This window comes from Setaria viridis, chromosome 5, assembly GCF_005286985.2.
Source record: "Setaria viridis chromosome 5, Setaria_viridis_v4.0, whole genome shotgun sequence".
Lineage (NCBI taxonomy): Eukaryota > Viridiplantae > Streptophyta > Magnoliopsida > Poales > Poaceae > Setaria > Setaria viridis.
Genome location: NC_048267.2, coordinates 14296010 through 14318606, shown reverse-complemented (window position 1 = coordinate 14318606; position 22597 = coordinate 14296010). Strand labels below are relative to the sequence as shown.

The window sequence follows — 22597 nt, the reverse complement described above, 5'->3', positions numbered from 1 at the left end:
AGCGATTGAAGGGTGAAATGATAGACTGAGCATGATTGAAGCAAAGCGGCTAAAAAGATGGGTTAGTGTAGTGGTTGAAAAGAGGTTAAGGGATGGTAAGAGATTCTTAAGCCAATAGAAGAAGGTTAGTGAGATGTAGGGGAGACGTCGATATGAGGGTGTTGAGCACCAATAAGTACATTGGGAGATAGAGGACAATTGAAAGAAGAAATAAAATACCCTCTATTAAATTTTGATGAAAATTAGAAATCCTAGTACGGGACAAGCTAAAAGGTCATAGCAAAAAATGAAAAGCTCTTATAAGTGGGAATCTAATATGAAGTTAAGAACTTCTGATTTTGAACGTTCAAATGAGATTCACTTCCTAACCTTAGAGTTGGGCATGCAGGGCATGCAAGTAATGAGTTTACTAAGCTAACACACAAACACAAAATTAATTGTGCAACAAAATTACTCTAACAGACTATATTTTATTAATGGTCAAATCACTGCTTGCAATGTTAGTGCTGATTTTTAAAGGTAAAATAAATATATCTCCCTTTCTTGCTAAAATAATCAATAAAATATCCTAACACGATATAGTTACTTGTCTCGTGACAAATCGAACAAATACATAGGTATTATGTTGGTGAGAAAGACATTTAAGCATGGTACTTTAATATCAATATGCTATAGAATAATTTGGGTAAAACCTGCAACAAGTCAATCTCAAACCCATCTGCACTTTTTTAAGTGTCTCTAGATTTTTTTTCATGTCTTGATCGATCGATCAATTTATTAATTGAAATTGCTATTAATAGTTCTAGATAAATCATTCTAGATAAAAAAATGAATTGGATCATTCTATAACCCATCTAATTGTATGTTTTACATCACCACCTTATTTATCGTACCTGCAAGTATTTTATTCTTCTCTTGAAACTTTTCCCTTTTCATACATCCAAAATTTCCATCTCAAACTTCTTTATCTCACTTTGCTTTAAGGAGCACAACAACAAGGTTTAATGGAAAGCTTTGTTGCTGAATGCATCCGCCACCTCCGCTATTGTCCTGGTGTGTCCTATAAATGATCTTTTTATCCTCTATCTGATTCATGAAACTTGATGTCCACTTAGGATTCAGATACATCAAGAATGGTGGATCTTTGGATATCGGATGCATTCAAGGTGTGTATATGTCCTGTTGCTATTCTTTTTCCAGTTGCTTTTCAATCAAGCAGGTGTTCTTTTGGTGATTGGTGTTTCAAGTAATCTTTACTTTGGCTATTCTTCTTGCACTTTTTTCTTTCGTAGCCGCTGTTTGTATTGGTCATGTCGAGTTCTACCGGATGGTGCTGAATTCATTTTGGTAGCAAAACAATGAAGACCGGCATTAGCCGGGTTATTACCAAATTTGGGTCTGGTCCACCTTGGTCGTAAAGCCAATCAGCGCTAACCCATACTTTTTCTCGAGGGGGTAGCGATGACCGACGAGGCCGACGACCAATATCTCGGACCGTGACGTTCGCGGACCGCTCCATCGTCGTCACACCGCCTCGCGTCCACACCCCCACGGGTTGCTTTCGCAGCTCCAAGTTTTTTAGCACGCCATTTCCCTTCTCTATTTGCGAGGGGTGTAAACATAACGAACACGCGCACGCAAAAATATTGGCGAAAACCGGAGGGGTAAAAGGGGAAAGGCGACGGCCGCCTGGAGGAGCGAGAGGGCGGAAGAGAGAAGGGGGGAGCGGCAGCCTCTCAGCTCGTTGATGGTGGTTAGGGTTTCGCCGCCCGCGCCCTCGACCCGCTGAAGAACCACAACCGGCGGCGGAAGAGGTTCCAGCGTCGCTCGCCCTGCGAGGCTCCGGGGGAAGAGGCGGCAGGCAGCGGCGCGCGGCTCGGCTCGGCTCGATGGCGGAGCACGAGCGGAGGGACGCGGAGGCGGGGGGCGACGCCGCGGCGGCGACGCACACGAGCAACATGCAGGTGAGGGCCTGGCTCCCTACTTCTTGGCTGCTCTGTGGAGCTTCACGACAGGCAGATCCGCCTGTGGCTGTTCGATAGGCTAGCGCCCAGCGTCCGTCGCATGTGGCGATTTCCGTTTGTTTGGGCGCGGTGGGTTCTGGAAGGGAGCTGTCGGGAATTCCGCATGGAAACGGTGGGGAGTTTCTGGGGGCCAGCCGTGCCCTTAGATCCGAGCTGGCTGCTCTGGGAGCTGGCAATTCGGTGTTTCGAGGGGGATTGGGTATGCTTACTTCTTGGCGAACTGTAGTAATGAGCGCGGTATCAGAAAATTTGTTCTCTTGTTGATGAGGAATAGGTGGTTAGGGGTTTTTGTTTTTTGCGCAACCCGTACCGGCAGTTGCAGGTTTGGAGCTGGCGTGACATGCTTAGCTGCGGCTAGTCCAGATCGCCTAGTTTCTGACTTTCTGTCAGTGAACTTATTGGTGATAGCCGCAAAGCGAGCCGTTTGGACATGCGTATTAGCCTTGTCTGTAGCACGATGAGTTTGTATATTTAAACAAAAAGAAATGTGCCTTTAGAGTGATGTAATCACTGCCTATATCATTATGTCAACATGGAGCTTACATGTTTGAGTTATATTTATACAAATGCCATATCTATAAGCTGCTACTCTTTGGGCTATTTCTGTGCTGGTAGTAGTATCCTTCTATTTTGGAGACTGTTGAGTCCGCCCAACTGAATTTCATAACAACCAAAAGTTCCAGCTTAGGTAGATACGTTCATAAACTGATCATCTAGGAGCATAATCTTCTTCCGTGTAAATTTATTGTGGCATTTGATTATGTGTACCGGTGTGATTTTGTTCCTCTGAAGCCAAATATCCCAGCTTCAATGAGTGTCTAATTCATTGAAGAAAAATCGACTGTGCACGCGCTGCACTCCTGAAAAGGCAGAACATTGCAGCATGCAATTTGGTTGGCTGACCCAGTGTTTCAAAGACATCGCCTAGGCGTCCGCGCGGACCCAGTTCGCCTTGGGGAACAGTTATTGTCACCTAGGCTATAAGGCGTACACATCTCACCTTGGGTCGCCTTGTCACTTTTGAAACACTGGGTTGACCTAAAAGAAAGATTATAACAGGGACTCTAGATGCTCCCTTGAGGGGTTGGTGTGTATATCAGGACACATTGTCCAAAATAACCTGTGATACCTGCCAGCTGATCTATGCTCATATTTATATCTGTAGTTATACCGCGCAATCCAAGTTTTGGTCAATTCACTATTAAACAAACACTGGTACTCATGATTTGTTAGTCATCATTCCCATTGACTAGAGCAGATGTGATGAATGTTGTAGCTGAACTTTTGTTGTGGATAAGGATGCCCCTGCAGCAGCATGCCATAAGGTCGAGCTGCGGCAGAGGTACGATGTACCAATGATAGCGAGGTGTGCCAGTAGCTGGGAACATTGTGGGAGAATGCAGAGGGCAGAGTGCCAGTATGGCAGAGGCGGAAGTACCAGGTGGCAGTCTAACCACATCAACTTAATATCGACAGGATTAGATCAAATCCTTGTTTTAGGAATTTGAATTTGAGTCCTGACTGAGTGACTGTGTTAGCAGGTCCATCTGTTAAGAGTCTGAACAGATCAAAAGTTAAGGTTTGACTTGTGTTAACCGGCAGCCTTTGTAGGGGCATCTCTATAGAGGAGGTCAACACGGATAATGTATTGTTGAAGCATTCTTATCCCTCTACTTCTCTCATCCCAAGCTATATCCGTCTGTCTTATCAGAAACCCCAACCCGATTCGCCATGCCTTTTTGTGCAACTTCTCTGTGATAGTTAGACCCTGTTTGGCACGGCTCCACTCCTAAACTCCAGCAACTCCATCAAAAAATTCAGCCAAACACCCCAACTCCAAAACTCCATGGAGTTGCCAACTCCATGGAGCTGTAGTGCAAATAAAGGTGGAGTTTTGGAGCACCTCTTTTGCTACTCCAGAAACCTCTCTTTTGAACCTCCTCGTGAAGTTGGTGGGTAATTACCCACCAATGCCACTGGTTACACAAAAAAACGTTTCATTCTATTCTCCCTTATATTCTCCCGAGCCCCACTCGCCGCCAGAGCCCCGCCCGTCGCCGCCCCCGTGGCCGGCCGGCCCCGCCGCCCGGCGATGCCCGTCGCCCGTCGTCGCCTGTCGCCGCCCCCGTGGCCTGCCGGCCCCGCCGCCCGTCGCCGCCCGCCGTACCTGTCGCCGCGCCCATCGCCCGTCGTCATGCCCGTCGCCGCCCAAGCTGCCCCGCCGCCCGTCGCCACCCGCCGCCCGTCGTCGCCCGTCGCCGCCCCCGTGGCCGGCCGGCCCCGCCGCCCATCGTCGCCCCGCCGCCCGTCGTCGCGCCCATCGCCCGTCGTCGTGCCCGTCGCCGCCCAAGCTGCCCCGCCGCCCTTCGCCGCTTGCCGCCCGTCGTCGCCCGTCGCCGCCCGCCGCGCCCGTCGCCACGCCCGTCGCCGCCCAACCTGCCCCGCCGCCCGCCCCCCACCCCGCCGCCCACCCCGCCGCTCGTGGAGGGTCTCCCATGTGCGGCATAGTGCAGTGGAAAAAGGGGAAGAAGAAGATAGGATAGAGAGGATGACAAGTGGGGCCTTAATTGGGGGGCAACAATGGCAATCCACACTGAAATCGATCTTTTTTGGAGCTGAGAGCACCCATCTAGCCAAACACCCCATTTTTGTTCTGGAGTTTTGGAGCGGAGCTAGCTCCATGTGGAGTTTTGGAGTGGAGCAGCTCCATCCGGAGTTGGAGCCATGCCAAACAGGGCCTTAATCCAATGCAAACCAAAGTTCGTAACAAGTCTGGCCCATTTTACATGTCTATGGATCAGGTGCTTCTTTGAAATATTCTGGGAAAATGGACATGGACTTTGTATGAATATAGAAGTAGGCTAACAAGAAAAGTTCCTTTTGCGCTGGTCGTAGTTCTTTTAGCAGCTGAGATTGATATAACTGGTATCCCAACAAATCGTCAATGTTGGGAATAGAGCAGTGGCATATAGCTGGCCCCTAATAATGGGCTTTGTTTCCCTTTCAGTCACATATAAGTAAAGAGTAAGTGAATATGTATGAGTCAACTCATAGGTTTAGTAGGTCTCCCCTTTCTTTGTAAAATGGGCAAGACATCAGTACATCACTATGAGGTGTAGTTACTGCAGTAGTCGAGTTATGACTTCCCCTTTGACCGCTGAGAAACTACTACTATTTTTTGTTCATCTACGGGAAAGATTCTTGATTTCATAGTAACAAGTGAGTAGGGCCCAGAGAATGTTCATGAACTTTCTCATCAACTTGATGGATTAAATTTGAGATAGGACTTGTCTATTAGAGATACCTAAACTGCAGGCGTTGATCTATGAGTAGGAAATGTTGCGCTGGTATCGACATTCTACAGGACTATAGTTGTCAAGAGGCGCTACAAGAATGTTGCAATTCATATGAGAGTAGCTCTGCCGAGTGCATACAAGAACAGCAAGAGGAGCTCCTGTGTCAAGCACATTTTAGTCCTGATTGGTTTGGTAATTGATGCCAAATCATCATAATTTCTGGGATAAACATATCTTATAGATTGAATTGAACACTACATTGAAGTAGAAAAATGTAATTTGTTACTTAGTTTACGCAGAAGTAATATAATGATTACTATTATCCTGGTTTTAAACTTTTTGGTCGCATGGTTTTATTTTACCTTTATTTTCTTATTGAGCAGTGCAAGTCCATTTTAGTTTCCGAATTTGACCAGTACGCTCATTCATGCTTGTATCTATTAAGAAACTTATTTGTCTCATGTCTATTTTGTATACTATTTATTCCTTTACTCTGTACTACAACTGATGGTTACAATATCTAACTGTTTCAGCGTGTCAAAGTATACCGTTTGGCTGATGGTGGGAAATGGGATGATCAAGGAACAGGGCATGTTTCTATTGAGTACATTGAGGTATGAAAAAAAATTCTGTGCTAATATGGGTGATATGTACTATTTCTTTTATATGGCTCTGTTAAGCTTAATCCACCACTTTATCAACACCTCCGTTTATTTAATAGTGCCCAAAGATTTGTTTGCCTCTTAATCTACTAGTTTGTTACCTTGTTGCAACATGTTTGGCTACCTCATGCTGTTTCTACAGATACAAACTTTTCGACAACTTATGTTTTTCAATGACACAATTTTCTGATCACAATGCTTTGTGTAAGGCCAAGTTTTTGAATTGAAACCAATTACCCTAGTATCATGTTTTTATGAAGTAGATTACAGTTGCATCTTTTATGGTAATATACTGTGAGACTCCACCATAATTTAAAAACCACATAGTGACTATCCAACTGTGCTTTTTTTGCCATAAAAGGTTAGCTTGAGTTGCTACCTTAGTTCCTTTAAGCATGTATAAGCCATCCAAAATAAAACTCATATGAGCTCCCAACATGGTAACAACTCACATGGAGCAGATGAGCCTCATGGTCCATCACAATTTGGGTCTGTGTGTTACAAAGAAACAATAAGAATACCATAGTCACAAAGTTCCCTGGTCAATGGGAGAGTTTTTACAAGGCAGGGATGAAAATGTCCCCGTGTTCCTAGGATGGGGACAACGTTCGTGGATCGATGAACGCTGTCTTCGATCTTGTTTCCTGTAACTATGAAGAAAACCTTGTCGAAGTAGACACCACTTTCATAATTCATACTGTGATGGTGATTTGTGGTACAATGTCCTGATGTCAAAATAAACCAATACAAATGTAAACCAACAAAAAGTACTTGTAGTGTACGGCACCACAATATTTCTCAGTGTTATAATTTTTAATTTGTAGGCTTACCTTTTGGGCTTTACACAAAATTCGTTTTTGGGTTGATTTCCAGGGTTCGAAAGAACTTGGTTTGACTGTTCTGGATGAGGAGGACAATGAGACGCTACTTGTGCACAACATTACATCTGATGATATTTACAGAAAACAAGAAGGTGAACTAACACACTATAATCCTATTCTCAAGCTAATTTATAGCTTTACACAACTTTCTAATCCATTTTCTTTGTTAGAAACTATCATTTCATGGAGGGATCATGAAGCAGCAACAGATTTAGCACTAAGCTTCCAGGAAGCTGCAGGATGCTCCTACATATGGTAGATGAAAGCAAGAGCCCCCCCTGCAATTACCCTTTTTTTTTGTTCATTCGCTCCCTTTGGTTTATTTTTGTGTTCTTGTTGGTGCTGTGCAGGGAAAACATATGTGACATTCAGAGAAACCTACAGTTCAGTAACCTTGGTGGTGAGTCTTTTTTTAATTATTATTTTAATCTGCTGTTGTTTATTCATACCATGCATACTCTTCTCATCTTAACCATGTCCTGCAGCTCTGGAAGTTGGTCCTCGTCAATCGTCAGAATCTCTAGAAGCCTCTAGAATAATGCACTCAAATGGTACATTCTACTTTGCCCTTCGTTTTTTTAACCGAGTTAGGCTCTGCCTGTGCACTTGAGATTGCGGTGGCTTTTCAAAAGCATTCCTTCTGAAATTATTTAAAAGCATTTGCTGAAAGTATCTATTGGGGACATATAGCAGAAAAGTATCTTACTGTTATTGGTTACCTCCGTAGCAAAGTAGGTTCTGGAGCACAGCAAGCTGCAACCTGACCCTTAACCATTACTGCTTGGTGTTATGTGAGTGAAATGGCTTGTATTACTAGAATATTAATGTATCCTACATTGGTAGAGTTTACTTTGTACTGACCATAGATGATTCATTAAATCTCCAGAGTTATGAGAATGCTTTTCTGGGCTCCTTTAGGTTCATGATCCTTTTCTTATTTTTGTTTTCTTCTCCACCTTTTTCGTACATTTTGTTATGCTGATACATTTGTGCAATGACTTGAGCTTTGCTCAGCTGTAGCTCATTTTACTGTCTTGCCTATATGCACGTGATGTTTACCTCGTCTAGTGTTTGTCTCAGTATCATTATGTTTACTACTCATTCTCCCCTCTGCAGATGATTCGTTCCGCTCTGCTAACGGTGAATTCAGGGAGCTTCCCCCTGTTGAGTTATCTAATCTTCCTTTCATTCTAAAGGTTGGATTTTTTTTCTTGTGTTCTTCTCATGTGAAAATGTTCTTATTTGGCATCCCATTGCTTAGTCACAACATTTTCTTTTTATATTTTGGTTCAATGTTTACGCACTCTATCAGTTTGTTGTGACACTGGTAATATGCATTCTGTCTGGGCCGAGAATTTAGGTTTATGCCTTGCTTGATCATGTTTTCGAAGTCCCATCTCTTGATAAGTACATGTGGAAATTTGGTAGGCTCATATCTAACCTTTGGGTAGCTGCTTATTCTTCTTGCAGTCTAGTCTTGCCAAGGTGTGAAAGGAAAAGCTTTTGTTTATTTGTTTTCATATGTAACCATTGATATTTGTTGTGTGTGTGTGTGTGTGTGTGTGTGTGTGTGTGTGTGTCACGCTTTTGGTGGTGGTGGTGGGTGGGGGTGGGGGGGGGGGGGGCTATGTAAAGCCTTGGAATCATAAGCAATCATTGCCGAACAGTTGTATGAGAGTTTTGGAACCAGGCATGCCTATTGAAAGGCATTGCTGATACCGCTAAGTTGGGTGTTTGCCTATTTCATGAGATGATTTTAAGCTTTTATATACATTTTCCTTTTGCTATGGGAGTACTTAACAGTCACAAGGAAGGCCTAAGTAATTTCAGTGCTAACTTTGTCAATAGAGAAATTATAATATTCTTTTGATCCTTGGGAGCTTAAATGCTTATAATTCAATGTTTGTCCTACTTGCAACTAAAACGTACCGGTGATAAAAATCTACAGACTGTATTGGAGGGCGGCATTACGGATCAGATTCGCGTGGCAGAGTTGATAACACAAGATGTAAGTCATCTAAACTTTGCCATGTCAAGGTCTCATGTATGAAATGTATTTACTTTTGGCATTATGCTATTCTCATGTAAGATATTAGTTCCATTGAAACACAAAACCAAACACATGCTACTCCCTAAGCATGGACCATGGGCTTGGTGCAGTGTATTAATTCTAACAAAAGGCTACAGAGGGATCCACTTGTGCCTCTGTATTAGTGAGAATTTGAAAATAAGTAGACCTTTCTGTCTCTTGTTTCTTTCGGGGAGATGCCTCTCACTGTTCCAGCATCCACCAGTTTCTCTGTCGAGAAGTCATTAATGGGTAGATGCTATAACGTATCTTGCACTATTGACCAATGCACTATCTATTGATTCATTGATTGTTCTTTTAGGTTCATTACCTCAGGGAAGTAAATTCTTTCTGAGTCGTTAGATGAAATAATCTTACCTAGAGGTTTGTTTGTGAATAATGTTAAAACAAGATTATTTTACACACGGTACTAGCGTGGCAGGATTTAGCATTCTCCCAAGGAGTTATTTGTTTTCTTGATTAAATAAAAGTAGTATTTTCTACACAATGCCTAATATATTCTTGTGTAGTGTAAAAGCCATCTTGACATGAGATTTGTTAGGCTCACCTCTTTCCATTTAAATACAGATGTTTGCTTGAGTGTCATTTAGTAAGTTATTGCTGGACATTAATCTAACAGAAGCTCAAATGTCTGATGGGCAATATAAGGAATTATACTGGTGATGGTGATTTATGCTTTTATTTCTTCTCAGACTCATCTATATAGTTGGATAGATGAGTTTATTATGCTTTTGATCTCAAGTATGGGCGAAGTCCAGTTACTGGAATGATTGATACTGAGAGTAGACCATGGTGGCTGGATATTCTTTACAGATACGCTTTACAGTGCCGTTAACTCCTAATAAGAATGGTTCTAAATTGATTGATGGTGCTTTACTGCTGCAATTCCTTATTGACTCTCTCCTTGTGGTTTGATGCGAATCAGCATCCTGAAGTGTGACTAAAACTTCAGAGAGAGCAGAATAACAAATTAACAACCAGATTCTTAGAATTGATTACACCATCCTTTTCTGGGCATGATTATTCTCATCTTACTGAAGTCTTATACTACATGCAAATTCTTGCAGCGTGACTTTTTCCCAAAGCTAGTGGATATTTTCAGAACGTGCGAGGATTTAGAGAGCTTAGATGATCTTCACATGATTTTCAAATTAGTCAAGGGAATAAGTAAGTAAATACCTGTATTGAAGTGAGCTTGTTCTTGTTTTTAGATTGGTACTGACTATCAATTTTCATTCTGCAGTATTGTTGAACAGTCCATCGATCTTTGACAAGATTTTCTCTGATGAGCTTATTCTTGACATAATAGGTGCCCTTGAATGTACGCAATCTCCATTGTTTCCCCTTGTTTCTCACATACCTTCATTACAGCATGCAACTAATGCGGTTTGATTATAACTGCAATGAATCCAAGGCTGCTGCTTTCTTATTTTAACTAGATATACTCTCTACAGATGACCCAGAGGTTCCACGAGTGCAAAAGCACCGTGCTTTTCTAAAGGATCATGTAGTTTTCAAAGAGGTATTCTGAGTTTTCTTGCGCATATTTCCTATTTGAGAAGTAATGGTTATTTTAATGTTATTCAATGTATGACTATGTTTCTCCAACAGGCCATACATATTGAAAATGTTTCTGTGGTTTCGAAGATACATCAAACATACAGAATAGGCTATCTTAAGGTCAGTATCCCTTTATAATTGTTGGCTAGCTTTTCTACCTCCTCATTAGGTGTTAATACTCCTTTTACTCAGTCTGTTGTACAGTTTTGACATTTTTGGGGCATTTGCAGGATGTTATACTACCACGAATATTGGATGATGCCACTCTAGCAAGTCTGAACACAATGATTCATACAAATAATGCTTCTGTTAGTGTTTCTGCCTCACCACGTTGGTATTCTTAAAAATTTCTCCCCTTTTGTTACTTATGATATAACGATCTGTCTGCAGGTTATTTCCTTACTAAAGGATGATGCTCTTTTTATCAGACAACTATTTGCTAGGATGAGATCATCAGATATTTCTATGGAATCGAAACGGGAATTGGTGAGATGGTGTTCTTGTTCTTGTTAATGACGACTTGATGTCTTTGTTTTGAACTTTTTTTTGTGAAGTCACTATTGTAAATTAGTTAGCATCATATAGTTGTAGAGAACTGGTGAGACTGCCCCATTGTTGATTGCATTAATGCAAATGATAATCGAAAACAAAAAACTCGACAACAGGGGACTCCCCCTGGGCTTTTGTTCTAAGAAGGTGCCGTTCTTCGAACCCGGGTTGGGACAAGAGTTTCAATGACTCCCAAGTTCAATGCTGTAACCGGTCCACCACGAGAAGCTTGGCTCAAATATTGATCGAGGACTAGAACTGTCACTTATCTTCATGTTTTTGTTGATTTATTGGTGTTTTGTAACAGGGGATAGTTGGATCAGCCATGTCTTTTTTTAAGATCTGCTGGATTAATTCTTCTTGAATTATATAATTTGAGTTTAGTTGTTCTGTATAAGACGTTGGACTTTTAGGTTTTTCATTGTCGTTAGGGAATTCAGTTTAATGTTACCCAAACGTTTCATGATCTTAAAATTTGTTACTGGATCTGGATGTCATGTCAGGCTCAGCTTTCATTTGTAGTGACATCGTTCAAGGTCTCATCCTTTGCACATAGGCTCCCTTGTCCTTACGATTAGATGATCTGCCTGTTGTCCTCACAATTACTGGAATCTGGATTGAAAGTGGAATGCTTTGCATCTTGCTTGGTGACACTGCTAACAGTGTTTCTGGTGTTTTGCAGGTTCTGTTCTTGCATGAATTTTGCACTCTTAGTAAGAGCTTACCACTTGTTCAGCAGTTGCGATTGTTTCGGTAGGCCCTTCAATTTCGTTCTCTTTTCTTTCTACTGTAAAGGCATAACATAACACAACACGGCCATGGTATTGTATCAGTTCTCCAAATGTGCAAATGCATGGCGTAGGCTATCTGTACTACAAAAATGAAAAGAAATACAACCATATAATACCAGTGTGCTGAGCTTGGTGTTGTCATTGTTTTCACTACCTGGCAATCTCACTATCGTTTGACTTCAGATTTGCTGAGGATATCTTGTCATAGGTATATCAGGGGTTATCATTCAGATTTCATGTGTTCATTACCTTGTCTCGTGGTGCACAACATGGTTAATAGATGCATACAACCAACCCAATGTACCTTACAGATTCGAAGACTATTCTGCTGCTATTCAGATAACTGTGGACTCTATTTGCTTGCTGTAATTATTAGTTGCACGCCATGAGCTAACCACCTACTTTTCTTCAGGGATCTTTCAGGCGAAGGCGTTTTTGAAATAATTTCTGATGTTTTGCAAAGTCATGATAGAAGAATTGTTTCAGCTGGGTACTTATCAAAGAGTGTATTTAAATTTTCCTGTCTTTGTTGGTGCACCACATTTTGTTCTAAGGTCTAACTGCGGTTTATTGATGAATGCAGGATAGATATCCTTATACTTTTTCTTAATCAGGACCCTAACCTATTGAGGTCATATATTGTCCAGCAAGAAGGAAATTCTCTTCTAGGACTTCTGGTAAGTTGCAACTTCTTTGAGGCCCATGAAATACACAGTACTTTGCATACAGTAACACTTGTTGAATTCTTTGTGCTCCCTCTGATTAGAACTATAAATATGTAGGATTCTTTTTGGTCAAATTTTTTTAAGCTTTGACTATCATATATAGAAAAGAATTAGGTAAATTTACAACATAAGATTGATGTTAGTAGATTCACCATTAGAAGTACTTCTGTAACATATAATCCTTTTTTTATATATAAAGTGAATGGTCAATTTCCATCTTGTAGACTGTGTTGATGTCCAAAACTAGCTATATTTCTTATCAGAGTGTGTAGCATTTTGAATATATGAAACTGCTCATTGTTTAGTGGAAGTGGAGTGCCAACAGTGCATTTCTTATCTCAGATGGTTTAAACAAGAGATAACAACAGGGCCTCTTGGGATGTCAAAATACAGTCTATTATGTATGTCTTAGTGTGTTTGTTTAGTGATATACTAATTAAACGCAAGTATTGCATTATCTGTTACCAGGGAGTTCCTTCACACATCGTATGTGATTTGGATTGATATGAAAAATGACCAAACTTGCACTTCTTTTCTTAACGTACCATATTATTATTTCTTTTGTATTCATGTTTTATTCATAATTTCAATGTTAATTTTTAGGTTAAAGGCATGGTAACTGAGCTCGGTGAGGAAATGCATTGTCAGTTTCTAGAAATCCTTCGAATACTGATGGATTCTTTCACTATGTCTGGAGCACATGTAAGTTATGGTTTTTAATTTTTTTAATACAAAACTAAGTTTAGTAAGTCACATTTTGTCTTTAACTGTTGAGCTACATTAGAGAATGGGTGCATTTACATTCCAACTTTTCTGAAGATACAACAGCCCTTTGAGTAATTGTTTATGAGTCTTACAAATTCAGGCTACATATCTTGTAATCGTGATCAAATTAGCTTATACTAAAATTATTTGCAAGTCCACTACTATACAGTCACAGTCTAGATTTTCCTGTGCCATTTCAAGTTTCCAGCTCTTAACTTCTATTGTGATGTGGACTGTGTTTATAGTTTTGCACATCCCTACCATTGCCACCTAGGTTTTCATACCTGAAGTAAAATCTGTTGATTGATTCAGTCATTGATTATGATGTGAATTATAGATCATTATAACTTGCTTGTCTCTTCTAGGCTACTGATGTGTCATTTCTGCCACATTGCTTATCCCTGATGGATAGTTTGCCATTATTTGCTGTAACTTACGTGGTGGTAGATTGCAGTCATTTTTCTGCATCTTGTTATGCTGATATTTGTTAAAAGTGATCTGAAACTCCACACATTTTTTATCAGATTTAGCTGAACTCTTCATTCCCTTGCTGCAGAGAGACGTCATTATTGAGATTTTCTACGAAAGGCATCTTGACTATTTGGTTGATGTAATAGCATCCTCTTGTCCCCCTCGATCAACAGCTAACTCCGTTGGTGCTGGTAGAAATGCTGAAGGACACCGTATCAAACCTGAGATTTTGTTAAATGTTTGCGAGCTGCTGTGCTTTTGTGTAGTTCATCATCCCTACAAAATTAAGTACTATTCCATGCACGCTTCTTCCATTACACCACGAGACTTCTGCCATCTTTCTATGCATGTTCTAAATGTTAATCTTGCAGGTGCAATTTTCTTATGAACAATGCTATTGAGAAAATCCTTGCATTGACTCGACGGAGGGAGAAGTTTTTGGTCGTAGCAGCTGTTAGGTTTATGCGTACTATTATATCCAGAAATGTAAGTATTATGGATTTTTAACTTATTTACATCGTTAGAAAATTCCCTTGAAGTTAGCACTACTGTCATGGTTGATATGTATTCAATATTTATCAATGTATCATACCTCTTACTGATCTCACTTTATGGTCTAGCAATTTCACTAATGATGTGCTATTACAAGTTTCAAATCTGCAGAAATGCTATTACCAGGCGCAGTTGCCTTTATGCATAACAACTTCCTGCAAAGAAGTGCTTCTAGGTGCTATCAGCAGGATACTAGCTCTTCCTCTTTAATCTGAGCAGTTGAGCAGACCATGATTGCCTGAACTTACTGCTCATTCCTGAATTAAACCAGACCCCAGTATTTGTCTTTTTTATAACTTTATTCGTTGGATTCTCAGCACAATTAACCCAGTCATATATATCTTCACTTGTGCTTACTACAATCCAGAGATATGACTAGAAAACAATCCTTGTTGCTTGTGATAAATTAAACAAGCACCTAACTATCATATTCGTATCCCACTTGATATAGTGTATATTTTGTAGGATGAGCATCTTATTCGCCATGTTGTGAAGTTCAACTTGTTGAAACCAATAATTGATGCGTTTGTTGAAAATGGGGATAAATACAACATGCTACATTCAGGAGTACTCGAACTGTTGGAATACATACGAAAGGTACATTTTCAAGATTACTAGATTCTCACTTTGAATTCTGGTTTTTACAATTTACTTGGTCGCCACTATGAATTCTGGCTTTTACAATTTACTTGGCCGCCACTATGAGTTCTGGCTTTTACGATTTACTTGGCCGCCACTAGGAGTTCTGGCGTTTACAATTTACTTGGTCACCACTATGAATTCTTATTCACTGGACACTTACCTGCAGGAAAATATAAAAGCTCTTGTTATCTATGTCATTGAGTCTTTCTGGGATCAACTTGCAAAGTTTGAACACTTTGGGAGTATTCAGGCCTTCAAACTCAAGTATCAACAGGTTGATTCATTTCTTGTGTACTATTGCATCCCATGTTCAGCTTTTGACAAATTGATGATACTTTTCATATTGCTAAACACAATCTTATTTTCCTGCCTACTGTTTTACTATTAGTAATGTATTTTACTGAATGAGATAGCCTCTCTTTTGTTTCTCCCTCCTTTTGGCAAGTACCTGGAGAGTGCTGAACCCAGGTTGAGTGCTAGTGTGCCTGACATGAGAAAGAAGGCAGAACAAAGAGGTCTTGAGAAGGAAGAGGAAGACTACTTCAATGAGGACAGGTTTGTTATTGTTTCCTTTACTGGTCATTGATTTCTTCATTATTTTTGCAATTCAGGTTGGTGATGCTCTTTCCAAGGTGCTATTATGTTCAGAAGTTATTTTGTGAATTTGCGTTGCATGTGACATGATATCTGTTCTTTCTAGTGATGAAGAAGATTCAGGCTCTGGCCGGCGGGCTAAACATGCACAGAACCAGCATAGCAAGGCTAAGGTGCCCAATGGAAGTGAAGCTGATAACGTTGAAGGCGCCTCTAGGTATTGTTTCATGCACAATTTGAGATGATCTTGGGTTCCCACATGGTAGTTACGATATATCTGTTGTATTGCTTTCTCTTGTTACACTTAATGACAAGCTCGAAAATCATATCATGCAGGACTCCCAAAATTCTAGTTTAATTTATTAATGTTGCTTTCAGGCCTAAATCTGCCGGACTTGTGGACTATGACGATGATGATGAGGAGGAATTCAATCCACCACCAAAGGAACCTGCTAGGCCTTCGGAGGATGATGTGCCCTTAAATATAGCCACAGTGAAACGGAGACCAGTGAATGCGGTGGATGGGAAACATGCAGATGGGGAGGTTCGCAAGAGGCAAAAAATAGAAACCAGAATTAGTTGTGCTAAAATTGCTGCTGTCACTAGTACATCTAGTAAGCACACAGATCTACAGAACAAACATGCTCCACACTCGCCTGCATCAAGCACGCCAAGTACTGAAGCCAATGGTGTTCTTAGGGAGCATGGCACAAACTCTGAGGAGCATCAACATTCTGTAGAGAATGCAGAAGCTTCCTGTCAAGCTGGAGGTGATTGTATAAAAGATGTTGGCAGTATGTCTACCGAGAAGGCTGTAAATACCACGAACCCAAGTGATTCGGAGCCTTATTCAGTAAGATGACAACTTCTCCAAAGCTGGTTTGTCCTGTATCCAATCCATCCGCTGGCCGACAGGTAGGAATCGGAATGTGTTTAGCTCCAAAGGCTGAATCCATCGATCAGAGCTGGAAGCATGGTTGGAGGTGACATAGGTTGCACCTACCTTAGTATCTGAAGTAAAATCCCAGCTGTCCTTTTTGAGCATGTAAAGTTAATTTTCTACAAGGAAAGATCTGACAAACATGAGAATCCGAATGACTGTCGGTTAGAACATTGAATGGGCCTTGCTCCTGCTGCTGCGCTCGCTATTGTATCTCTTTATGAACTAATGGAGTAGCAGGGAATATGTGCCTTTTCTCCATTATTTCTCTCCACAATCATTGACTGAGATGTTACTGTTGTAAAACAAGTAGGAAGAAATAGTTCCGGTTGAGCAGCGTTTTTCGCAAGAGTTTGTGCTAACTCACCCAATATGGTTGTAATTTGTTGATTCATAGTTTTGGCTAGACATGCTGTCTTGGATAAATATCTTAGCCATGTGATAGAATAATTTATGTAGAATGTTTTCTTCTTTTAGCTTAGATGTGCTTATGCTCATTTGGCAAAACATATGCGGGACTGTAGTAAGGTAGCATTTGAAAAGTGCATTGAGATGCATTGGGATTTGGGTAATGGATACCATGTTTGCTTGTGATTTGTCGTTGATCATGTTGTGTTAGAAATTGCGAATTGCAGATATATCCAACTGCTCCAGGAGAAACTGAATGCTGTAATCCAATTGAAAAACTTTTTTCTTTTTTGCAATTGTTACGATTTGATCAATCTCTTGCACTATTGTTAGCACTACGTGCAAGTTAAAAGAAAGCGAGTATATCGGTGAAATGCTTGTAATTTGCGTACGCCCTGGGAAACGAGAGAACGCAGGCAAACATCCTTACTCCCATGCAAAAAGTTGTATTATCGTGTGTTCACTCTACAAATATCAATTTTCGCTTCGTCGCTTGATATACGTGTTGCCCACCATGCTCATCAGGGTGTATATTGTACAACAGCTCTCAAATCTCATCCCCTGTCTACTTGAATATCAGGCCTCCATGGGCGGCAAAGAATGGTGCGAACACGAGGGACTCGACGGCCATGAGCTTGATCAAGATGTTGAGGGACGGCCCGGACGTGTCCTTGAGCGGATCGCCGATGGTGTCGCCGATCACGGCGGCCTTGTGAGCGTCCGACCCCTTGGGGCCTAGAGCCTTGGCGTGGTCGGATGCACCTGCCTGCGTGAACAACTCAAATGTCAGGTGATCACTCAGCACAGCAGCCTAAAAATTTAACAAATTCCTAAAAACAATCCATAAACAATCTGTCCACTCCAGTGTGTTACCTCTATATACTTCTTGGCATTGTCCCATGCTCCACCACTGTTGGAAGCAGATATGGCGATCTACGCAAGGGAAAGTTTGATCAAACGAATGATGCCACAGCAAAACTACAAAAATAAGCTCTGTCCGTGTCAACACGAGAAGCATTTTGACACCGTCGTCGTACTCGTACCTGCACACCGGAGACCAGCGCGCCGGCGAGCAGCCCGGCGAGCGTGCGGACGCCGAAGAAGGTGCCAGCGACCAGCGGCGCGAGCAGCACGAGCGCGCCGGGCGGCATCATCTCCCTGAGCGAGGCGTCGGTGGAGATCCTGACGCAGCGCGCGTAGTCCGGCGCGGCGCGTCCCTCCATGAGGCCCGGGATGGTGGCGAACTGCCGGCGCACCTCCTCCACCATCCTGAGCGCCGCGCTGCCCACGCTCTTCATCGTCATCGCCGAGAACCAGTACGGGAGCATCGCCCCCACCAGCAGGCCCACGAACACCTTGGGGTTCAGCACGTTCACGTCCGCCACCCCCGCGCGGCTCACGAACGCGCCGAACAGCGCCAGCGACACCAGCGCCGCCGATCCGATGGCGAAGCCCTGCAGACCAAATTTCAGTACACCTTCTGTTTGGGCGCAGCAATCACGCAATGCTCTGCCGTTGATTATGTACCTTGCCGATGGCCGCCGTGGTGTTACCGGCGGCGTCGAGCGCGTCGGTCCTCTGCCGGATCCTGCGGCTCATGCCGGCCATCTCGGCGATCCCACCGGCGTTGTCGCTGATGGGGCCGTAGGCGTCGATGGCCAGCCCGGTGGCGACAGTGCTCAGCATCCCGAGCGCCGCGACCGCGATGCCGTAGATGGAGGCCAGAGTGAAGCCGACGTAGATGGACACGGCGATGGCGAAAACGGGCACGATCACTGACTTGTACCCGAGTGCCAGCCCGAAGATGACGTTGGTCGCCGCGCCGGTCTTGCACGAGTCAGCCACGTCCCGGACAGGGCTGCACATTTCGGACAACGGACACTGTTAATTAGGCTGCTAGACACTTCGAATTATGCGCACGAGGTTACTTGCTCTGCAGCAAATGAAAATCCGGCACCATTGTTGCAAATAAAATCACCTGTAAGCGTTGCTGGTGAAGTACTCGGTGGTGAATCCGATGGCGAGACCGGCCCACAGCCCGATGGCGACGCAGAAGAACAGGTGCCTGCCATTGCCAATTTGCCATTGCTTAAGTCAGTAAGGCATATGCAGTTCTCAGGTAAGGTTTCCATCAGTGAGCGAGGACGTACTGCATCATTTCTTACCAGTTCTTGACTTGCTTCACCTCCCCGAAGTCGAACATGGTGAACCTGGCGGGGAGCGCGGCGAACGACACGACGAGTGCGGCGACATTCATCAGCGCGGTGGAGACGATGAGCTGCAGCTTGAGCGCCGGCGCGACGCCGCGGACGGTCTTGACCTTGAACAGGTCCGTGGCGAGGAGCGTGGTGACGAGGCAGACGAGGAGCCCCGCGGCGCTGATGAGCAGCGGGTAGGCCACCGCGGCGAAGTCGTGGTCGGCGCCGAACGAGGAGATGGACGCGACGAACAGCGCCGCGCAGGTGGACTCGGCGTAGGAGCCGAAGAGGTCGGACCCCATCCCGGCGATGTCGCCGACGTTGTCACCCACGTTGTCCGCGATCACCGCGGGGTTCCTCGGGTCGTCCTCGGGGATGTTGCGCTCCACCTTCCCGACGAGGTCCGCGCCGACGTCCGCCGCCTTGGTGTAGATGCCGCCGCCGACGCGCCCGAACAGCGCCATCGACGAGCCGCCGAGGCCGTAGCCGGTGACCGACTCGTACAGGCCCTCCCAGTCATCGCCGTAGTAGAGGCCGAACACCTTGATGGTGGCGTAGAGCACGAGGAGGCCCAGGGAGGCCAGGAGGAAGCCCATGACGGCGCCGGACCGGAACGCCGTCGCGAAGGCGGCGCCGATGCCGCGACGCGCCTCCAGGGTGGTCCTGGCGTTGGCGTACGTGGCGATCCGCATGCCCAGGTACCCGGACACGACGGAGGTGGCGGCGCCGAGGAGGAAGGCGATGGCGCTGAACACCGCGTTGGCCAGCGCCGGCTTGCAGGTCCGGCCGATGGTGTACTGGCATGGTCGGCTGTCGGTGCTGAACCTGTGCACGGAGCCCAGGAAGAGGAAGATCACCACGGCGAAGATCGCCGTGAAGGCGGCGAGGTACTTGTATTGCGTGAAAAGGAACGAGTTGGCACCTGGATACAAAAATGATTTAGGCGAAAAATATTCAGATGTGAACTGTCCAAAGGCATACATATTTAGAAGTCCAGAATTCACAGAATCGAACAGTTAATTGCTACAAGAATATAAATTCTTTTTCTCATGGTTCCAAACTGAGCCAAGAAGTTTGTAAATGGTACTGAACTCGCTGAACTAGAAATGTGTCTATCTTTTGCACCCCTAACTGAAAACCTGAAACTGCCCATTTCCCGTCCTGCATAGCTTGCTACCAACAGCGCTGCATATAATTCCTCTAATTCCGGTGGCCTCCAAGGGCTAATTCGTCGATATCATTTAGACTGTAGAATGAGTAGTCTTCTAAATTGTCTCATTATAATTCCTTAATTTGCACACTGAAATAGAAATATTATAAGTTGTCATGAAATGCTTATTGTATACGAAGTCATCGTGTCATGTATCTACATTGCAACCTGTGGCACAGTACAACCCGAACATTGAATTTTCTTTGCGAATGACAGGGTCAGAACTCAAACGTATTAAGCCATCAAACAGCCAGCAGGTCATGCAGGGCACTGGTTTAGGTCAAACGGAAGAAGCGGTATCGTACTTGTTAGCTAAGAAAACAGAGAAAGATCTCTCCTAGGAAAGAGCGAAGAAACGTGCACAAGAGTAGGAATACGGGCCTTGTGAACTTGTGCCAATGTACTGGGTCAACCATTTGACCAGCCACACCAGAGCACCTTTTCTTAAGTTAGGAGCAAGTTGAAGCGAAAAACAGAAGCTAGGAGCATGCATGTAGAACACAGCTTGCGTGCAGGTCCTAGATTACATCATGGTTGACTTGGAAATTATATGAGCAATGGATGATTAATTATCTTGGGCACAGACAAAATAAAATAAACAGCATAGATGCTAGGATATGAACTAACTAAAGGACAGTGAATATGACGTGGTAAAATCACTGGTAGAATCAATGTGTCTTGATAGGTAACAAAGCTAAGAGTTATGACCATTAACTGGAACAGAGGGAAGATGCAGGTAGATATTGCAGAACAAATTAATGCGGTATCTCCCCTAACCAAGAGTTTTGTGCACTAAGGTTTCACAAGTTAGTTCATTTAGATTCTTCTATATCTTGAACAAATTAAAATGGGTTAGAAATGTTTTCCAGATTTCAAACTGTACATCATTTTTTGTTAGCACAGGGAATAAAAAAAAGCATCAAGGAACAGAACCTCATTTTGCACCAACGGAGCCATCATCAGAATATGATTTATCGATGATTAATCACCACCGGGAAAAAGAATTGACCAACGAACCGAGAGCGGCAAAGCAAAAAGGACGTGAAGGCCGAAGAAACTCACCAACCGCAATGGCGCTCTGGATCTCCGCGCACCGCGCCACGGCGATAGTGCGCTCGCCCTCGCCCTCCTCCTCGTCGTCGCGGTCGCCGGCCATGCCGACGTCCTCCTCGTCGTCCTCCATCCGGAAGACGGGCCCCCCGTGGTGGTGGCCATTGCTGGGCGCCGCGTAGGCCGACACCTTCACCTTGGAGACGAGGAACCACTGCCACAGCGCGAAGGCGATGCCGACCGCCGCGCACGCCGGGATGACCACGTCCGCCGCCGCACCGGAGCCCATTGTCGATCACCTCACCAAATGCAATGGGCGACAGAGGAAGCGGCGAGGGAGGAATATAATGAGCGCGCGTCGTGGTCGTTGCCCTCACGTGGTGTGGCAAGTTGAGGTTTTTCAGAGAGAGAGAGAGAGAGCAACTGCCCTTCTTCTTGGGGAGGCGTTGAAAGGACCAGCACCGGAGCAGTTGCTTAATCCAAACGGGGTGGTGTGGGAGACGAAACCGAATTGATACGCGTCTCGGCACGGAGGCAGCAGCGTTCTCCGTTGCACGCGAATGATTCGGCCGGGATGGGAGCTGAGATTCGGTCTGAGCCATGCGACGATAGATATATCGTATATGCATGCGTGCGTGCACAGGTGAATGCATGAACGTTGACGAGAGAACTCGCCGTGGACATGGCGATCTAGCTTCGCACGGAGGTAACGGGGGTAGTTTGCTGGCTTCGGTGCTAAGCAGTGAACAACTTTCCTTGACGTTTCGGTTCCTTTGGTTTCTCGCGACTTGTGCTCTATATTAATATAGTTGCCTATGTTTTTTGCATCTTCATACCACGAAGCTTCGCATACCACGGTGACCCGCCAGAGCGATTCCAAGAAAATGAACAAGGTTGTAAGGATTCAAAGGTGCAAGTTTCAAGAGGGTGTGCTCAATTGTTACTACATGTTTTATAAAGTTTATGTGGTTCTCCTTTGGAACAGAGAAATCTTAGAGGGGGGAAATTAGGAATTAATGAAGGAAAAGATGAATAAAAAATCCTTAGAAGTAGTTAGTGGTTTGACTTTTGGATCAATTTTACGACATTACTCCCTCCGTCTCGCAAAGAGTGTCCATTTAGAAAATTTCAAACACACTAGTAGTGATGAGAAATGCTATGTTGCCTCTAATAACTACTACTAATCATGA

General features: G+C 43.8%; 2 protein-coding genes across 2 annotated transcripts; one reads left to right on the top strand and one right to left on the bottom strand.

Moving 5' to 3' along the window:
• Positions 1 to 1656: 1656 nt before the first annotated feature.
• On the top strand, positions 1657 to 16947 carry LOC117855315 (uncharacterized). Its single transcript, XM_034737634.2, has 25 exons — positions 1657 to 1964; positions 5854 to 5934; positions 6856 to 6955; positions 7034 to 7118; positions 7214 to 7263; positions 7349 to 7414; positions 7980 to 8059; positions 8812 to 8871; positions 10020 to 10119; positions 10196 to 10273; positions 10407 to 10474; positions 10564 to 10632; positions 10743 to 10820; positions 10903 to 10998; positions 11744 to 11814; positions 12265 to 12342; positions 12436 to 12529; positions 13181 to 13279; positions 13899 to 14101; positions 14185 to 14299; positions 14831 to 14962; positions 15174 to 15281; positions 15453 to 15562; positions 15708 to 15818; positions 15980 to 16947. Exons 1-25 carry the CDS (start codon positions 1890 to 1892, stop codon positions 16461 to 16463), a joined length of 2691 nt encoding a protein of 896 aa, XP_034593525.1. The 5' UTR covers positions 1657 to 1889; the 3' UTR covers positions 16464 to 16947.
• Positions 16948 to 17375: 428 nt separating this feature from the next.
• On the bottom strand, positions 17376 to 22257 carry LOC117855316 (pyrophosphate-energized vacuolar membrane proton pump). Its single transcript, XM_034737635.2, has 7 exons — positions 21420 to 22257; positions 19115 to 20069; positions 18928 to 19014; positions 18477 to 18807; positions 17993 to 18403; positions 17823 to 17882; positions 17376 to 17715 (listed from the first exon to the last, which is right to left on the bottom strand). The coding sequence occupies exons 1-7, from the start codon at positions 21694 to 21696 to the stop codon at positions 17515 to 17517; spliced, it is 2322 nt and encodes a 773-aa protein (XP_034593526.1). The 5' UTR covers positions 21697 to 22257; the 3' UTR covers positions 17376 to 17514.
• Positions 22258 to 22597: the final 340 nt, after the last annotated feature.

Excerpts from the sequence above, each read along its gene's own strand:
- LOC117855315 (XM_034737634.2), top strand. The coding sequence starts at position 1,890 with ATGGCGGAGCACGAGCGGAGGGACGCGGAGGCGGGGGGCGACGCCGCG. Across the intron at positions 10,120-10,195 it reads CAAATTAGTCAAGGGAATAA|TATTGTTGAACAGTCCATCG; the intron begins GTAAGTAAATAC and ends TTCATTCTGCAG. Across the intron at positions 14,300-14,830 it reads GTACTATTATATCCAGAAAT|GATGAGCATCTTATTCGCCA; the intron begins GTAAGTATTATG and ends TATATTTTGTAG.
- LOC117855316 (XM_034737635.2), bottom strand. The coding sequence starts at position 21,696 with ATGGGCTCCGGTGCGGCGGCGGACGTGGTCATCCCGGCGTGCGCGGCG. Across the intron at positions 18,404-18,476 it reads CCACGGCGGCCATCGGCAAG|GGCTTCGCCATCGGATCGGC; the intron begins GTACATAATCAA and ends TTTGGTCTGCAG. Across the intron at positions 17,883-17,992 it reads CGCTGGTCTCCGGTGTGCAG|ATCGCCATATCTGCTTCCAA; the intron begins GTACGAGTACGA and ends TCCCTTGCGTAG.